Genomic DNA, 17149 nt, shown 5'->3' on the forward strand with positions numbered 1-17149 from the left:
TGTCATCCGTCAGGTCAAAAATATACTTGAACTTTACTTAAGTATACTTACTAAAATAAACTTGAAGTATACTACTTTTTGGTAAGGGTGGTGAGCAATTCCAGCTGCAGTGTTGAACCGACTGCCCATTGAGATTCTCCGTATTATCCTGTCCTCAAGTGCATTTGTTTTTGTGGATGACCACCCTTTTTGGGTGACTTGAATGAGTTTGTGACATTGTAAAGATATTTTAGAAATTTCAGATTTGGAATGACCAACTTTTCTTGCTATGGCTGCTATTGACCTTCATCTGGACAACCTACTGTTGAAGGGTTTCAGTCACTTTAGAACTGCTCACCATCTTGCAAAGTCAGTGATAACTGGAATGTTAGGCTGCCAGTTAAATAGTTGTTGTCATATAATTAAGGAAATTAGAACCAAATGCCAGATTAACACCAATAACTGGGAGGTATCTGAAAATGTTCTCTAATTTTCATCAGTGTTCTTTTTCAGAAATCTAATTTTTTCTGTTTTTGATCCTGTGCTTCAGAATATATTTAACTCATGTAAAAAATATGCTTAAAAACTGCTCTTCTACTCCTGATAGAATAACTTCAAGTAAGACTAAGCAGTGACCCCGAAATTTAGGAAATTGTATTGCTCTCTAATTTTGATCTCCACCATATATGTAATATTTTACTTCATATTATCTTTATGCATATCTCCATACAACTTAAATTACAGTTCAAGGCAGTATACCACTCTTTTTCCTGTTTCAGTATTTGAGTTTGATTTTACTCTAAACTGACCCGGGTGAACTCAGCTGAGCTCAGATCCCAGCTGAGCATCACAAGCTTGAGATACCCCCAAAAAACAGACACAGCACAGCTCTGTGTCGTGTCTCATCCCTGACCGTTTGAAAGGATGATAGAGATACACTGAATTTTAGGCTTGTTGGACAGTTGACTTTGTGGTCTGGGCTTATATAAGTGTGGTCAGGGGCTGGAGACACAAAGGCAGCAGCTGTGGGATTGTGCCTTTAGTATTCCCAGCCAGAAGGGGACAGCATGTTCCTCGGGTCTCTGAGAAACCAACCACACACACACAGTATCTCTCTTTTGTGCTCACTCTCCACTCTGATCACACAGCACTGCAGAGAGACACACAAGGCACGTTTGATCACCACAACAGAAGACAGAGAGAGGGAGAGGGAGAGAGAAAGGAAACAGATATGCGTGGATAGACATACAGAGTGATGGGGGATAAGAATGGAGAGAGAGAGAGAGAAGAGACAGAGTGAGGTGTCAAATGGAGAGGTAGCAGGAAAGAGAAGGCTTGAGATGGGTAGACAGACACTGACAGGTACACAGCAAGGGGCTAATACCTAACATCATGTCTCACAGCAAGATGCAGATATTGACACTCCGGGTAAGAAAAAGAGAGAGACGGATCCAAAAGAGAGATCCAATGCAAAGACAATATTTGAAGATTCAAACCAAAATTTATACTAACAGTGATTTTATTGCTGGAGGTCACCAGGTCACTGTTGTTTCTTGCTGGAGTGCTGCATAACTGGCCATAGCTTTTGATAACCAAAAATGAAATTTACTGCGGATAAAAATAAGATTTATTGCTGCAAATATTAACATTTTGCAGAAAAAAATGAATTGTATATAAACTGTAGCAGTGAATAATGCATCAAATCTTTGACTCGTTGAACAATTATCATTTTATGAATAAAAATCACTCAGAGTGCTGACAATTTCTGACATGGTTTCAATAAGTGGGCTGAGAAGAGGACTAATCATATAGAACAGTGAAATGCTTTTAAAGGGTAGTCTGATAGTCTGGCTAAAAATAAAAATTCTGCCATCTTTTTACTCACCCTCATGTCGTTCCAAACAGTTTTGTTTCCCACTGACTTCCATTGTATTTTTTGTCTATACAATGGAAGTCAATGGGAACCAAAACTGTTTCCAACATTCTTCAAAACATCTTTTGTGTTCAACAGAAAAAACTCATACAGGTTTGGGACAACATGACGATGAGGAAAAGATGACATAATTTAAATTTTTGGGTGAAGTGTTCCTTTCAGAGCCATCCAAAAACTGGAAAAATATCCTTTATAATATAATGAAATATGTGCAATTTACTTGCAAATATTTTTTCATTCAAAGGGTGGACCGTACATGAATTAGAAAATGATCGTTGAAAATGAACAACTTCTGGTCACTTAGTTGCTGTAATTCTCTGTAAGTGTGAACAGAGCTTCAGGCGGTATAGAGGGGAAAAAAGACACACTTTAGAAATGGAATATCTCTACTTTTTAATACTCTTTTTAAGGGTTGACAGTTTGTGCCTCCCAGCCACAGAAGGGGATCGTTGGAGAGGGAAATGTAGGTCTCGCTGTATGCCTTCAGCCACATCGCCAATGTCCACACACACACACTGACATCCATGCAAACTCTGCACTCAAATCACCGCCTGCGTCTCTGCATTACTGCATTCTTACTTTGAATAAAACAGATGGTCTCATTTTCTTTAGTCCCTTGTTTGGTATACATATTTGAATTGTGTATAATCCCAAAGGAAATGAAAATCATAAAGGAGAAGTGTTTGAAAAAGTGCACTCAGTAGGTTTTCGTCCATGTTTAAAAAAAAAAAATAATAATCATACAAAAATAAGTTTACTTTTGAAAAGTCAATAAAAGGCCAGTAACCAAAATTACTGAGCTCCCCTCTAATGTCTCCTTTTCCTAGACAGCAATACATTTAAAAATATATTATATATTTAGCTTAAGTCTTATATTTCTCAATTATTTCTCATCATATTCTTCTAAGAGCAAATGAAAGAAGCAATGCCACATTTTTTTTTCTACATTTATCATCTGAATTGTGTCACTATATTCTTGTTTAATTTGCATTAAGGAATTTTAGGGAAAAAATCTGAGACAAACATTATTCTTCAAAATTTTACTATGGGATTTACAGGAAGTTCTGTTGTTTGTCTAATGTCACTAACATATAACTCACATAAACTGTAATAGATATTAATTCAGTGGTTCTCAAACATTTTGATTCCAAAGCCCCTAATTGTCCACAACAATATTCAATGGCTCCATGGCCTTTACAGCTGTTTGTGATTTACTAGATAAGATAAGAAAAAAAAAATAAAAATCACACTTTTCTAAATTTCTACCCAGTTGCTCAGGGGATGAATAAAAATGAAAAATATCTTTATTTGTAGTTATTTTGGGTTATTTTCATGCTTGTTTTGTTTCACTTAAATTCAAATTCATCCTGCTGCCCCCTTGGAAGTTTGCTTATGCCCCCTATTGTATGAAGGTAAAACAGTAGCAAAACTTGAATGCTTGTTGATTTGAATGTGAGAACTTGTCATAATAATGTTAATAATAATATTTGTATAAAAGGGCTTCATCCCCACCCCCAGTTCTGCTCTCTCGCATCTGCATTTAAGTGCACAAGTGAGTTCTGCTACAGGAATATCGCGAAAGGAGAAGCAAAAGTCAAAGCGCTAAGATCTGAACTTGATCTGCAAGATCTGAGAGGTTGTACAGCGAAACTGAAGTAAAGTGCAAAAGTAAATATGTTGTTCACATTTATGTCTCATTTTGTTTATGTGAATGTCATTTTACACATTTCTGCAACTTCGAATGCAAAACACGGGTGTTATTATTATTGTCTGTGTGTGCAAATCGAAAGATTCAGCTGTTCACATCAAAGCTGTGAGTGTAAATTTTAGCTTATAAATACAAATATTAATATGACAAGTTATCACATTTAAATCAACATGCTCTCGAGTTTTGCTACTGTTTTACCTGTTTTACCCCCCTGGTTGCAAACTAAAATCTGTCTAAACACAAAAGCACAGAGAAATCTGAGCATAGGCAGCAAACATGCCGCTTCAGTATGTACTGCCATCCCATAGTCTGAGAGACAGCGGCTCATTTAGAGGAAACTAAAGAGTGAGCATGTTCATTCATCAGCCAGTAATCTTGATCTCGGGAACAAAGAGGCTATTACCTGATGATTGATTTGTCTGTTTAAATCTGTTGATTTTTTCCCCCTTTTTCCACAAAGTTGTAATGAGGAGAGAGGGAGCTGGGGGGTAGAATTTGATTTGCCGGATGAGAAGAATGGGAAAGTTGATGCGAGAGAGACGTCGGAATGTGATGAAGGAGAAAAAGGACAGAGCGAGTGATGAATGTGTAACGGAGAGGAGGATAGATGTAAAAGAGAGCGAGAGGAAAAGAAAGGAGCAAGAGCGATAGATGGGGGAGGGGTGTAGTATGCAAGTGGATGATTCACAGAGGGAGGGAAAAATGAGAGATTGTGCAGGGGAGGCAAATTAAGGACAAGCATGTTGGTCCAACAAGATGGAGGGAGATGGATGAGGGAATACATAGATAGAGTGGGAGAATGAGGGAAGCATTTTAATTCAGAGAACTGAAAAAGGCATAAAACACAGCTTGCATGTGGTTGTAATTTCGCACTCTCTCTGCCTCCTTGGTCGAGGGAAGACTTGCAAAATGGCTTATAAATTATGACTTTATGACTTGCAAAAAGTCGCTTATAGACAGCGGGTCAGATTTCGGCATATATTAAGAAGGCATGAATCCAACATGTATAGCAGCAAAAAAAAATATCTGCCTGAGAAAATGTATTTCTCACAGGAAAGCTTGTTGTATAGATCAGTGTTTCTCAACCAGGGGTCCTTGACGTAAGGCCAGGGGGTCCGTATAAAGTATGATTTTTAAAATAAATTTTGTATATTTTGACATGACATGTTCCCATGAAAGAAAAATCCAATATAGCTGATGATATGGCCAAATACTGGACAAGTCAACTAACTTGAATTATACTTGACTGCATTTGGTCCTCACAAAGACACAAATGATACATAGATGAGTCAATTTTGTTCTGGGGGTCCTTGAGGATGGTTCTGAATTGGACTGGGGTCCGGTACGCCAAAAGGTTGAGATTCACTGGTCTAGATGGACATATTCCCTTACTGAGCATGAATTCATGCTTTGAAAGTAAAACTTAAGCCCTCTGCTGCTCTCTGAAGCTATTCTGTCCTACGTGTAAATCCGAACCTGTTATGCGAAGGTCGGCGGGAATGAAAGTGATGCTTTTAGCATGCTAGAACGCTTGAGTAGGTCACATGTTTTATTACAAACTTGTGTTCTGTTTCTCTGGAACATGGCACACTTTCCCACCACATCCTTTTTTCCCTCCATTTTTCTGGGTTTGCTCCATCAGAGCGAATCATTCACACTCATTATTAACGCAACAGATACATTACATACTTAAGAGACCGTTTCCCACATATAGATGAGCCTGGAACAGATGAGTAATTACGTGGCCTGTTACTTCACTTCCCTACTGTTACTTACTCACGTCTGACTCATTTGGAAAGCCTCGTGCTCGCTCACAACACGGCCTGCTTTCCTGCTGGTTTGAATGGTGCTCGAGACATCGTCAGGTGCGTGAGGGTTTGCAAACACAGAGAAGCATCGAGTTTGTTCCCCCTTGGGTTTGTCTGTTTATTCATCAGGACTTGATGCATCCAAGTTTAGGATCATTCTGTTTTGGCACCTTTAGAATTTCATTTCAAAGAAAACGACACATTTAAAATGAATCCATAGGAATACGAAATGACTAAGGCGTGTGATTCCGAGAAAAAGAAATGAGTAAAAGAAATACACGTGGATACAAAGAAACAACTCAGAATTAAAAAAGCAGTTTTGTCATAATTCGTTTGCTTGGTTTATCACCAAAGTATATTATTATAATGATTAATTATAATAATAATAATATAATTAATAATAATAAAAACCAAAACAGAAAGAGTACACAAAACATTAATATTTAACTTTTTTTAACATTGCTTTTCCCTTTATAATTATCATTATCCTTTAAAACTTAAGTTTCAAAAGCAGGTTTGCGGTAAATTTATAGCATGCATTTAATCTTTGTATTCGTGAGTCACTTAGCTTCGTTTCTCGTAATATTTCGTACTTTATTTGTCGCTTGCGTTCTTGCAAGTATTTATTAAGAGTTCAGCATCCTCTTCTTTTCCTCCCCCCTCCTCCTTCCTTTTTTTCGTCTTGGCAGTCGTTTCTGGAGTCTTTCAGCGAACTCTGACCCCTTTTTGTCGCTCGTGCCAGCGAAGGGGTTTGCGTTTGTTTTTCTGTCGTTCGCTCCCATGACGACCGAATGCGAGAGTACAGAAAAAAAGGGAAGCAAACAGGGACTGAGAAAAAGATGAGAAGGTTCTTTTAAAAGAATAGAATTTTGTCTAAGTTTGAACATCTTTGTCAGTTTCGTGTTACAGCAGCTTTGCAGTGAAGATTCTCTGTGATTTCGTCAGTCGTCCAGCTACAGTCGCAGCTCAGGGACAGAGTCTCTTTTCCATCAGATCATTACCCAGCAAACAGCGGTTTGACTTTTTTTTTTGCCTCAGAAAAGTCTTGATTATTATGTTGATTTATTTATAAAATTAATATATACACACACATATATATACTATATGTATATATATTCTACCTTTTGTAAGAGATTGCAGACCGGGCTATTTCTTACTGAATACCTTACTGCAGTGGTTCACAGTTTTTTTTTAAATGCAAATAACAAATGAGCAAATAAATAAATATGATGAATATAGTGGAGAGGGGAAGAAGACTTATGAGGGAGCAGTAGCTTGCTGATCCATGTAGACCGATGGGTGGTGAAATGCTTCCTTAACAAAAACATATCAAATCAAGTTACAGCTCCCGTGTGACGGGCCGAAAGAACCCCTCTGCATATCTCTTATAGCCTCTCTCCATTTCAAACCAGCCTCATTTTGTCAATGCCAAAATCATGCATACATGTGTAATCTTTGATCGAAAAGTAAAAATCCTCCCGGTTTCTCCAAATCATGAAAACGCATGGTACATGAAGTTTTATCTGTAATATTTCGGGCCTCCGCCCCCTCTCTGCCCTGCTCCCGTCTCCCTCTCCTAGCGATCTATATGGGGGGAGGTTGTGCCTCATACGGGGGTGGTGCGTCGGTTGGCTGTGTTAGTGTGGGATGAGTCTTTCAAGTCCTTCTGGATGCAGTTGTGGACCTGCAGGAAGTTGTGGTCCCTCTCCGAATTGTAGGTGGCGGTGGGAGTGCCGTGGCTGCCCTTTAGGGTGTCGCCCCCACGGGTGAGTGTGTACATGGAGATCTCGGTGGAGGGCAGAGCCCCGAAACCCTTCAAGCCCACCGGCGAGCCGTCGCGGGAGTGCGAGGGGTCTGTGGAGCGGGATGAGGAGCAGGAGCGGCGCCGGTAGCGGTACCGGTAGCTGGGGATGCGCGTGATAGCCGAGCCCTGCAGGTAATCTGCGGCCCGCGTGCCTGCCCGCAGCTCCCTGTGCCGGTCGATGAACATGTGCACGGCCAGCACGCCCACCATTTCAGCCATGATAAAGGACAAAGCACCAAAGTAGAAACTCCAGCCATACGAGTAGCTGTTCTTCTTGGAGTCGCTCTTTGAGGGATCCCCCGCATTGGCTGATATGTACACGATCATGCCAATGATGTTACTGAGGCCTGTGGGGAAGAGAGGAGATATTTTAACCCCATAGTCATGGCTAAAATGCTTTTTCACAATCTACACTCTCAGAAAAAGGGTACAAAAGCTGTCTCTGGGGTGGTACCCTTTCACCATATTTGCCCCTAAAGGGTGTATATTAGTACCTTAAAGGGACACATTAGTATCTAATTATTATCTTAAGTGTACATATTAGTATTCCGTACCCACTGTATATACCTAAGTACCTAAATGGTACATATTGTATTAATACCTCTTGAAATGGTATCGCCACAGTGACAGCTTTTATATCTTTTATTTTCAGGGAGTGTAACACGTCTTCATGAGCCTTTTATAAAAATTGCTAAAAGTGCCATCCTTTTGCTACAATATAAAGTCCCAGACTAAGGTTAATGCATGCTGTACAGTGATACGGGTCAATGACACATAAGCTTTTTGTGTTCTCAACATTTGAAGACATGCACTAAATAAACATTTGTTATTAAGCATTGTGCAAGCTTAAAAACTAGTAATATTCAAAAAACTAATTAAAACGTATCATATAAAATGTTTTATAGATATTTTTAAAAATAGTATATGCGATTTTCCTGAGCATAGCTAGTTATAGTACAAATATAAAAAAAAAAAATCCCTGCAAGAAAAACTTTATCATAAAGTGTGTAGTTTTCCCATTCAAAATAGATCAGTCATACTAAATAAATGTTTTGAATTAAAACATTTGAATTAATGTCTGTGAGTTTTGATGCAACACCACTTATTTACCTCTTATTACCTCTAAGAAAACATTAAAACCCATTGTGTGTTGTAAACAGATTAAATCTCAGTGGTAGGTTTATCATCAGAAGTTTATCTTTGCTGTTAAATAATTCCTGCTCGGCACTGTGGATGAAACAAGGGATGAAATGGTTTAAATTAGCCCATTTTAATGAGAAAAATATAAAATTTAAATAATAGTAGAAAATGGAGAGTTTCACAGCTGATACAGTTTCTCTTTTGACTAGCAAAAAGTTAAGTTTAGACCCTGGATGTAGCTGAGGATGACAGAACCTTACTGTCATCTCTGTGCCTTACAAAATAAAGTGTAACTGTCCTCTAAATGGTAGGGTTAACACAGCCGGTTTCACAATATCCTTAACCCCTTAGCCATAAACTGAACGCCGAGTACCTTAATTTGTCAGAGTGAGCAAGTAAACGAGGAGATCAGAGTGAAGAAGTGAGCTTATAACAGAGACTGGAGTGGGTGACCTCACAGGAACATGATCTGTGGCTCACTGCTGACTTCAGTCACACTCAGCTGGAGTTGTCTGTGACAGAGTGAAACCACCATGATGGATCACTGGGAAAGTGTGTCAGGGACACCATATTTTTAGAGTTTAATCCCAAACGGCCTCTCTAAGCCTAGCAACAGGATCAGGACCAAAGCGAGTCAGAGAAAAAGAAATCTACTTGCTAACTGTCTACTGTATAGTACTGAGGCAGTTTGTTCGAAAAAGTCTAGCGCAAGACTTTGTTGTCTAAGTGATACTGTGCTGATCTGGGCATTAAGGCCAAAGCTGTTGGTTTCAGACAATGTTTGTTTTACTGAATTGCACTGCTAAACAGTATTGAGGGCCTGTGCGAGAGAGTTTTGTGTTAGCCGACCGAACTGTCACTTACCCTATTGGGGTAGTGTGCCTACCCCAGCGCTACACCTTACACAGTTTGATCATGTGTATGTCTTCCAAACTTAAACATCAGGTTTTCTTTTACATTTAGTTGCAAATTCTGATTGTCAGCTTGTGACCTTGGTAAAATTGACTGAATAAGCTAAGGTTGAAAATAATTTGTGGCAGCATGAGTAAGACGGGTGAAAATGACAAACTAATTATTAATGGTTTTCCACGCATGCCATTATTTTCTGACAATGTTTATGAACTCATCTTGGAGTTTTTGTGTAACTGTAATTTCCAGCTACTCATGCAAACTTTATCTTTAAAGAAAACGAAACATTTGATGAAAATAAATTATATGGGTGAAAAATGTAAAATAATTTATTTTTTAATTTTCATAATTTAATATAGACTTGTGTTCAAAACATTTGTAGTTTGTAAGATTATTTTAAAATAAATGAATCCTTTAATTAAATTGATCAAAAGTGAAAGTAAAGACATTATAATTGTTACAAAAGATTCTTGATCTTGAATGCCATTCTTTTGAACTTTATTCATCAAAGTATCCTGAAAAAAATGTTAGTTTTTACAAAAATATTAAGCAGCACAACTTTATAATAATATATAAAGTTTATAATAAGAAGAAATGAGCAGCATATCAGTGATCATGTGACACTGAAGTAATGATGCTAAAAATTCAGTTTTGCCATCACAAGAATAAATAAAATTTTAAAATGTATTCAGATAAAAAATTATTTCAAATAATAATGATTTTTCACAATATTACGGTTTTTACTAAATTGTTTGATCAAATAAATGCAGACTTCTTTCAAAAACATTTAAAAAAAATCTTACCAAACCCGAACTTTTGAATGTTAGGGTATGTTCAAATCTAAATTGCATACATTTAACATGATAAGTATTAAAATTGTAGATGTAAAATTATGAATTAGCTTATAATATTAAAGGTGCTGTATGTAGGATTGACACCGAGTGGTTGAACTAGGTATTGCAGTCCAAATTCAAAATATTGGAGAGGGTTTTTTTCACCCTGTCCCTCCTCCTCAGACTTGACGCACACAGGTTGCCAGATTGAAGACACCAACAGGAACGAGCGCACTTGGCGATGAATGAAATGAAATATGCTGTGTTTTCCGCCAACTGGCAACCCGGGGTGCCGAAATACAATTGGGTAAACTGGCAGTGGGCGGGTTTCACAAACCAAAACAGAGACCGACATTCCGGCCCATTTGTAGTTGGTCTCTGTTTTCCGGGCCCATTCCGGCCCATTTTCAAAGGAGAATAACTGACTGTAGCATTGTTTTTCAGATAAACAAGTATGTTAACTTAGCATGTTTCTTAAATATCTGCAAACATATTATGGTATTTTTATGCTTTAGTAGAGTCAAAAACTTACATACAGCACCTTTAAGTTTTAATTAATAAAAATTATTATTAAAAGGCAGGCAAGTAGAAATTTGCTGGCATGAGTGGGCAAACAGAAAAAAGTCCTTGAACTGGTGAGCCCTGATTGAGCTTTATGCATTATGCTAAAAACCTGAGTTGTGAGAAATAATGGTATATTTGAGATGTGCAGGTGTTGTAGGAGTAGTATGTGAGCATGTTGCATAATTTATTTCTAAAGAGTGTGTGTGATGCTTATCAGTGACGGTACAGGGGCTCAACAAAGTTTTAAAATGGTCAAATACTGCTGAGAAATTAAAACAAATCAGAATGCAAACAAAAGATTCTGGGTCTTACAAGTGTATGTTTACATTGACTTTTGTATCTCGTCCTTGATTCATTCCATAGACTCACCTGCAGACACAAAGAGGATTCCTGCACTGAGGATGATATTGTGACGGGACTTGTAGAACTCGCTGGCAGCTATACACAGGCCACCCATGAAGAGCAGAATGACGCTGAGGATGGGGAAGATACTAGACGCTCGTACGGCTCCTACAGATGGAGAGAGAGAAGAAGAAGAAGGTGGGATGAGTATAAGATGCTTTGAATTCCAGACTGTTACTTGTTGAACGAATCTATGTAAAAGGCAGTGAGAGAGGGAATGAGATGGATGAAGAAAGCTGTCATTTGGATTGATTTTAGCAGCTGTTCTCCTCTGAGCACATAGAGTACAGCCAATCAACACTTTGCCAGTAGAGTAAACAGCTCCCACACCCTTTAAAATGCTTGTGGAAGAGCAATCTGAGGTCAAGAGTCTCAAAACACTTGTGCCTAACACAAACAAGACTCCAAGACTGAACAGGACCAGAGACATTTACAGATGCTGCTATTCACGCGCATTAACAAAATATGTTCGTAGTGAGACTTCAACAAGAGTTGGCTTCATTCGAGCCATGAAATGACAAGTGAATGTGTTAATGAATGTTTTTAGGACAGACTGCCAAGCCTTCAACTCACCAATTAATTCTTCAACTCGATGTTTGTGCAGCTCAAAGGGACAGTTCACGCAAACATGACAATTCTGTCATCATTTTCTCATCTTTTCCTTCTTCCGTGGAACACAAAAGGTGATATGTTGCAGAATGTTTCCCATACAATGAAAGCACAGTGACTAGGGGGTGTCATTTTATATTTACATTAGGCAGATGCTTTTATCCAAAAGCAACTTACATTGCATTCAATGTACAGTAGCTTTGAATGAGTTCGATATAACAGACACATTTCATTTAAACTTTTGGCTTCTATATATTGAAACATAATAAAGCAAAAACCAGTAGTGTTTAGTGTTATTTAGAATCAAACATGGTGCAACCTGATCTTTTGATGTACTAACATTCAACTGGTAGAAATCTTCTTCAAAATATCTCCTTTTATGATCAAAATCAAATCATTTTGGAATGACCTTGGTGGAAAAATAATTGTTAATTTTGTAAAAATCTTTTTTGAGTGAACTGTCCCTTTAAGACTGTCAACATCATATGACTCATACACTTTACAGTTCTTTCATGGGTTTATGGGAAGAATTTTGCCTACATTCTTGGCTGCGATGTATTATTATTGGTAGTTTGAGATGATTAGAGGAACATTCTTCGTAGTTGCTGAAACTTTGGCCTCCTACCTCTTGTTTCAAACAGGAAATAATTTTCCAACCATCCACTTCAAGCCTAAAGTGTAAGTGACGTAATTTCATATTTGGGCTGCGCGATATGTCAAAAAATAAAAAATATAGATTTTTTTTCAGAACGTTTGGCCGATTCTCGATTTTTAAAATTTGTTTTTAACTAGTCAACTTTAAAATGTAACTACGACATGATTCAAGTAACTTTTTCTTTATTAACCCTCTAGTTAAAGAAAATTATATTCCAAGTGCACCACACATGAAGTTGTCAACATGATGTAAATGTTAAATCACTTGTTAAATATCTTTGCAGAAAATATGGATGAACTACAACTACATCTTGTACAAACTTCTTATACATAATATATGTTCAGAAATAATATGAGGAAAATGCTTTAAAAAATCTCAAAAGTCAAGGTAAATCAAATTCAAAATGACTGAAGGTACAACACCAGTAGACTATTATTAACTATAAATGTTCTTTAAAAACAACAGCAGCTTTCAGCCTGTCACCATGATGCAAACATGAAATATCAGACATACAGTAGTAGTTACAGGTTTATTGCGCTGCTTTTCCATTGTTTTTTCTATGTAAACATGGACACGTATGACTGTTGCCCTCGCATCTCTTGCGGTTGGATCATTCTTTTCTCTTTACAGTTATCATTGGCATATTATCAAAGTGTCTAATTCTAACGTTTGGTAATATTTCTATATAAAATTGTGATTCCTCGATTTCTAAAAAATAAAATCGTGGCAAAACATTAAATTCGAATTAATGGATAAAATCAGAAAACTCACCCAGCCCTATTTCATACTGTACGTGTGCAGACAATTTTTTCTATCTGCAGAAAAGAACAACAATCTACTGGAAAATAAGAGATTCTGGCAACTGAAGTTTAAACAAGAACAAAAACACTTATCGTTCATAACTTACAAATATGAAATTTTCCATGTGTCGAGTGCTTGTGTTTCCACAGGTTATTAAATGGAGAACACTTTGAAAGGCTATGCATCTGGCTGTACACATACTGTGTTCATGTCAAAACTGAAGTACTTGAAAGAAACTTTCATAATATAGTAGTGTCGTCGTTTTCTCCTGTCCTTTTCCTTTCACCAGTCTTTCTCAATTTTTACTGCTTACACATCTCTTACCTCTCCTCCTTTATCTCTCTCTCTCTCTTTGAAAATACTTGACATGCAAAGTTATGCTTTCATCAGGCTAGTTAAATTTTCACCACTCCATCTAGTCTGCAAGCTCAGCAGTTTTTTTCTCTCTCTTTCTCTCCGTCCCTCCCTGCTCTTGTGTAAATGCTGATGTGTGGACAGCATGACAATACTGTGAACTCTTGCTGGCTAAAGTGGGGACTGAAGTTCCCCTTGAGAGGGTCATCTGCCCTCCTGCCCCTCCTGTCCTGCCCTCACCTCCACCCTAAAACCACTGCACTTGTGCCATCTGCTGCAGATCACACAAGAAGCCAAAGTCAGCTACCACAAAATTGTATTTGTTTCACTGCTAAAGCAACTATGGTGCATTTAAGCTCATTTCAGTCTTTAACAGAATGCCACAAGATACAAGATCCTACACTGTTCATTTATGAATAGTTCACTATGTAAATGCATTGAATATGTGCTTCGCTAAATGGCCATATCTCATTTGCTGCATGTGTTATATAAGGTGAGATTTTTCTAGTGCACTTGCCGCAGTTCTTCTCTCCCTCTCTGAGAAACCTAAACGAGACTTCACTCGAAGTGATGAACGGCATTTTAATTTTCTTACGCTTTGTTCCATCCTCTCCTATCGGTCTCTTTCTCTCTGTTTTTCTCTCTATACACTCAATCTAACTGAGTCCCTAATAATTCTCAGTGTCTTGTGCTATCTTTTCCCACCGTGATGTACCACTAGTCAAACCATATGAGGCCAGGAATTGCCATTTGTACATCTAAATCTGTTTGTATTCACTTCATTTGAAACCAAGGTAAGGGTCTATTCTGAGAATTATTTGTTTGTCACAAATATGCAAGAAAGAATAATGAATATAGACAAACTGACAAACTCAGTAGAAGCTAGTGATTATTTTCAATAATAAGAAAAAATATATATATAGAATTCCTGACCTTTGACCAGAGGAAAGCAAAGCCTTGCCCAGCCTCACACAAAGAATTCAGTCAAAACAAAACTCTGGTGATTCAGCGATGACTGTTTTGCGTTTTTGAAATATTAGACATACAAATAACAATAGTGTGTCTGCATATTTTAAAATTAAATATTCTTTGCAAATAGTTTAAATGGATTACTTCTTAAATTGAATTAGACTAGAATTTCTTATTTCTTATTTCACTTAAATAATCATTTAGTAATTTAAATGGTTACAGCTTTGCAAATTAGCACCTTAAAGGTACATGTACATCTTATTAACTTTCAGCTTTTGTACCTTATTGTCAGGATTATGGACCTGTGTGTGTGTGTGTTTTGCTCCCTGTGACCCAGTTTCTCCCCTCGTGTTGATTGTTAATTTGATTCCAGGTGTGTCTCCTTAGTCCCTCGTTATCCTGTGTTTAAAAGCCCCAGTCCATTCAGTTAGTGTTTGTCGGGTCTACTTGTTGGATTGTGTGTTATTCTCCTGTTATTCCGTGGCTTAAAACTGACTGTGTATTCCACGTCTCCTCGTTTCTCGCTCCGTGCTCCTTGCCATCACAGATCGTGACACTTATAGAGTATCACCCCAGTGACAGCTGTGTACCTTTTTATATTAATATACATATATATTGAGTGTATACACGTTATATTCATTATAAAGTCTCTTTAATATGAAGGCTCTGAAATATTTATTGCAGATTTGACTTGTGTGCCAAAATAATGTAATGCTTTTAAATTGGCTTTATTTGGAAGCTTAGGGTTAGCAAATATTACTATTTGCAATTAACTGTGATTGATTTGATGTATTCATCAGGATATTATTTTATTAATTCAGCTGCATTAATTACAGTTTTAATCAGTTGGCAGCATTAGCATGGCCTGTACATTTTCTCTATTCCGCTGCCTTTGGCAGAAAGGTTAAATTTGGACGCTGTTTGCAACTAAATAAAGGTGGATTTTTTTTTAGATGGATGTCCTTGTGAGTTCTTTTTATCCTGTCTTCCTCTCTTTTTCTCATCCCTCTCTCTGTAGGGTGTAGAGTTGCTGGGAACGGTCTGATTAAATATTAAGGTGTGCTGGGTGCTGACCCCGGTCCTCTTGCCCTGTAACAACCTTCTCCCAAATCACACTTTCTCTCTTACACACACACACACACACACACACACACTCCCCAATCTCACATTAACCCGGGGATATTGACATGACCAGTCACAGCACAGAGAGGACACACCACTCCTTCTCATCCATCAGCCTCATTCACAAAGACACCACAAGGCAAGAGGGAAGGGGGCAGGAAAGGATGTGAGGCAGGATGTGAAAGTGGGAAAGGAAAAGATAATAACCTAAATCTATTGATTGTTGACACAAGCGTTTAAAACGACAGGCTTGAAGGTGACAGAGGTGTCCTCAGAGACCAGGATGCCATCTTGATTTTCAACTACTGTGAATGGGAGTCTCAGCTAACCTTTTCATGCTTTAGAGTAGCAAATATTTTCAATAGACAGAATATGCTTTACAAAAATACCAGAATATGCATAACACGTTCTTAGAGTAAAACTTCTATGGTCAGTGAGAGGATGAGATGGACAGGTTGTGGACGTTCCTAGAAATGGTGTGAATCTTACACACAGACTTCATACATTTCTAATCAGCCCTGTGGACACACGTGGGCTCATAGAGACATGCTTTCACTCATAAAAATCTCCAGCTCGGTGACCTTGGCTTTGACCTCTCGGATCAGGCAGCAGCGCTGTATCCATGGCTGCAGAGGCTCTGGAGGAGGAAGAGAGTTTAGCAGATTCTCCCCAGGCTCTCTGCGCTGATCACAGCCAGAGACTGACCAGCCTGAGGGCTTTTTCACACAGAGAACGAACATTTGTTGGCGAATTTTCACTGCAAACAAGATTTTGAATAGATATAATGGGTTTCTATTCTACATCATGCACAAACATTCGTCCGTCATCAAAATTTTTTAGCCCATTAAAAAAAAACCTGACTGACCAGTGAGATATGAGCTTTTGATCTATAGCAGTTGCAATTGACTTTTTGCTGGATTTCATGAACGCTTTGTAAACCTGGGCCCGTATTCACAAAACATCTTAAGGCTAAAAGTAGCTCATAACTCGCAGATTTAGGAGAAAATCTTAAAAATAATGAGCGTGTCAGTCCTAAATTTAGGACTCCAAAATTTTTGTTCTAAGAGTATTTCACAAAGCGTTTTAGCGGTAAAATTAGCTCCTAAATCTGTGAAACGTTAGGAGTAGTGAAGAGGACTCCTAAGTCACTAAGACCAAATCTGAACTATCCTAAAATGGCTGTTGCCAGCAATCTACCTCGGAATATAAATATTTTAGAAACATTTGACCATAATGAGCTTTTAAAAAGGTATCGGCTTGGAGGTTATCCCAATTCCAAATTTTTGATTATATACAGGCTAGGCCTAGGCTATATAGCTGTTCTCGCGTCCAGTTTGGTTTTCATTTATGTTTGCATGTCTTATTATCAGCCATGATTATTCTACTCTGCTAATTAAAAGGCTGTTTATATGCATATGACCAAAATTATATTAGTCGCTTAGTCGCAGAAAAAAAAAATTCCACATGAAGTGGCGAAATCACGCAGTCCGTGACGGACAAATCGTTAACGGCTGGTCTATGTGGTAATATAGTACATCGGGCAGGACATCCATATGCTC

At 37.9% G+C, this 17149-nt stretch overlaps 1 protein-coding gene across 1 annotated transcript in view; it reads right to left on the reverse strand.

Moving 5' to 3' along the window:
• Positions 1 to 6769: 6769 nt before the first annotated feature.
• The window catches only part of LOC107729558 (voltage-dependent calcium channel gamma-2 subunit-like), a 73066-nt gene continuing 62686 nt past the window's right edge, over positions 6770 to 17149 (reverse strand). Inside the window, exons 3-4 of the mRNA XM_016540124.1 lie at positions 11048 to 11188; positions 6770 to 7579 (exon numbers count right to left, since the gene is read on the reverse strand). Of these exons, the coding sequence (XP_016395610.1) occupies positions 7035 to 7579; positions 11048 to 11188 (686 nt within the window). The 3' untranslated portion in view covers positions 6770 to 7034. The remainder of the gene's footprint in view (positions 7580 to 11047; positions 11189 to 17149) is intronic.

This window comes from Sinocyclocheilus rhinocerous, unplaced genomic scaffold (genome assembly GCF_001515625.1).
Source record: "Sinocyclocheilus rhinocerous isolate Xijiao unplaced genomic scaffold, SAMN03320098_v1.1 scaffold697, whole genome shotgun sequence".
Lineage (NCBI taxonomy): Eukaryota > Metazoa > Chordata > Actinopteri > Cypriniformes > Cyprinidae > Sinocyclocheilus > Sinocyclocheilus rhinocerous.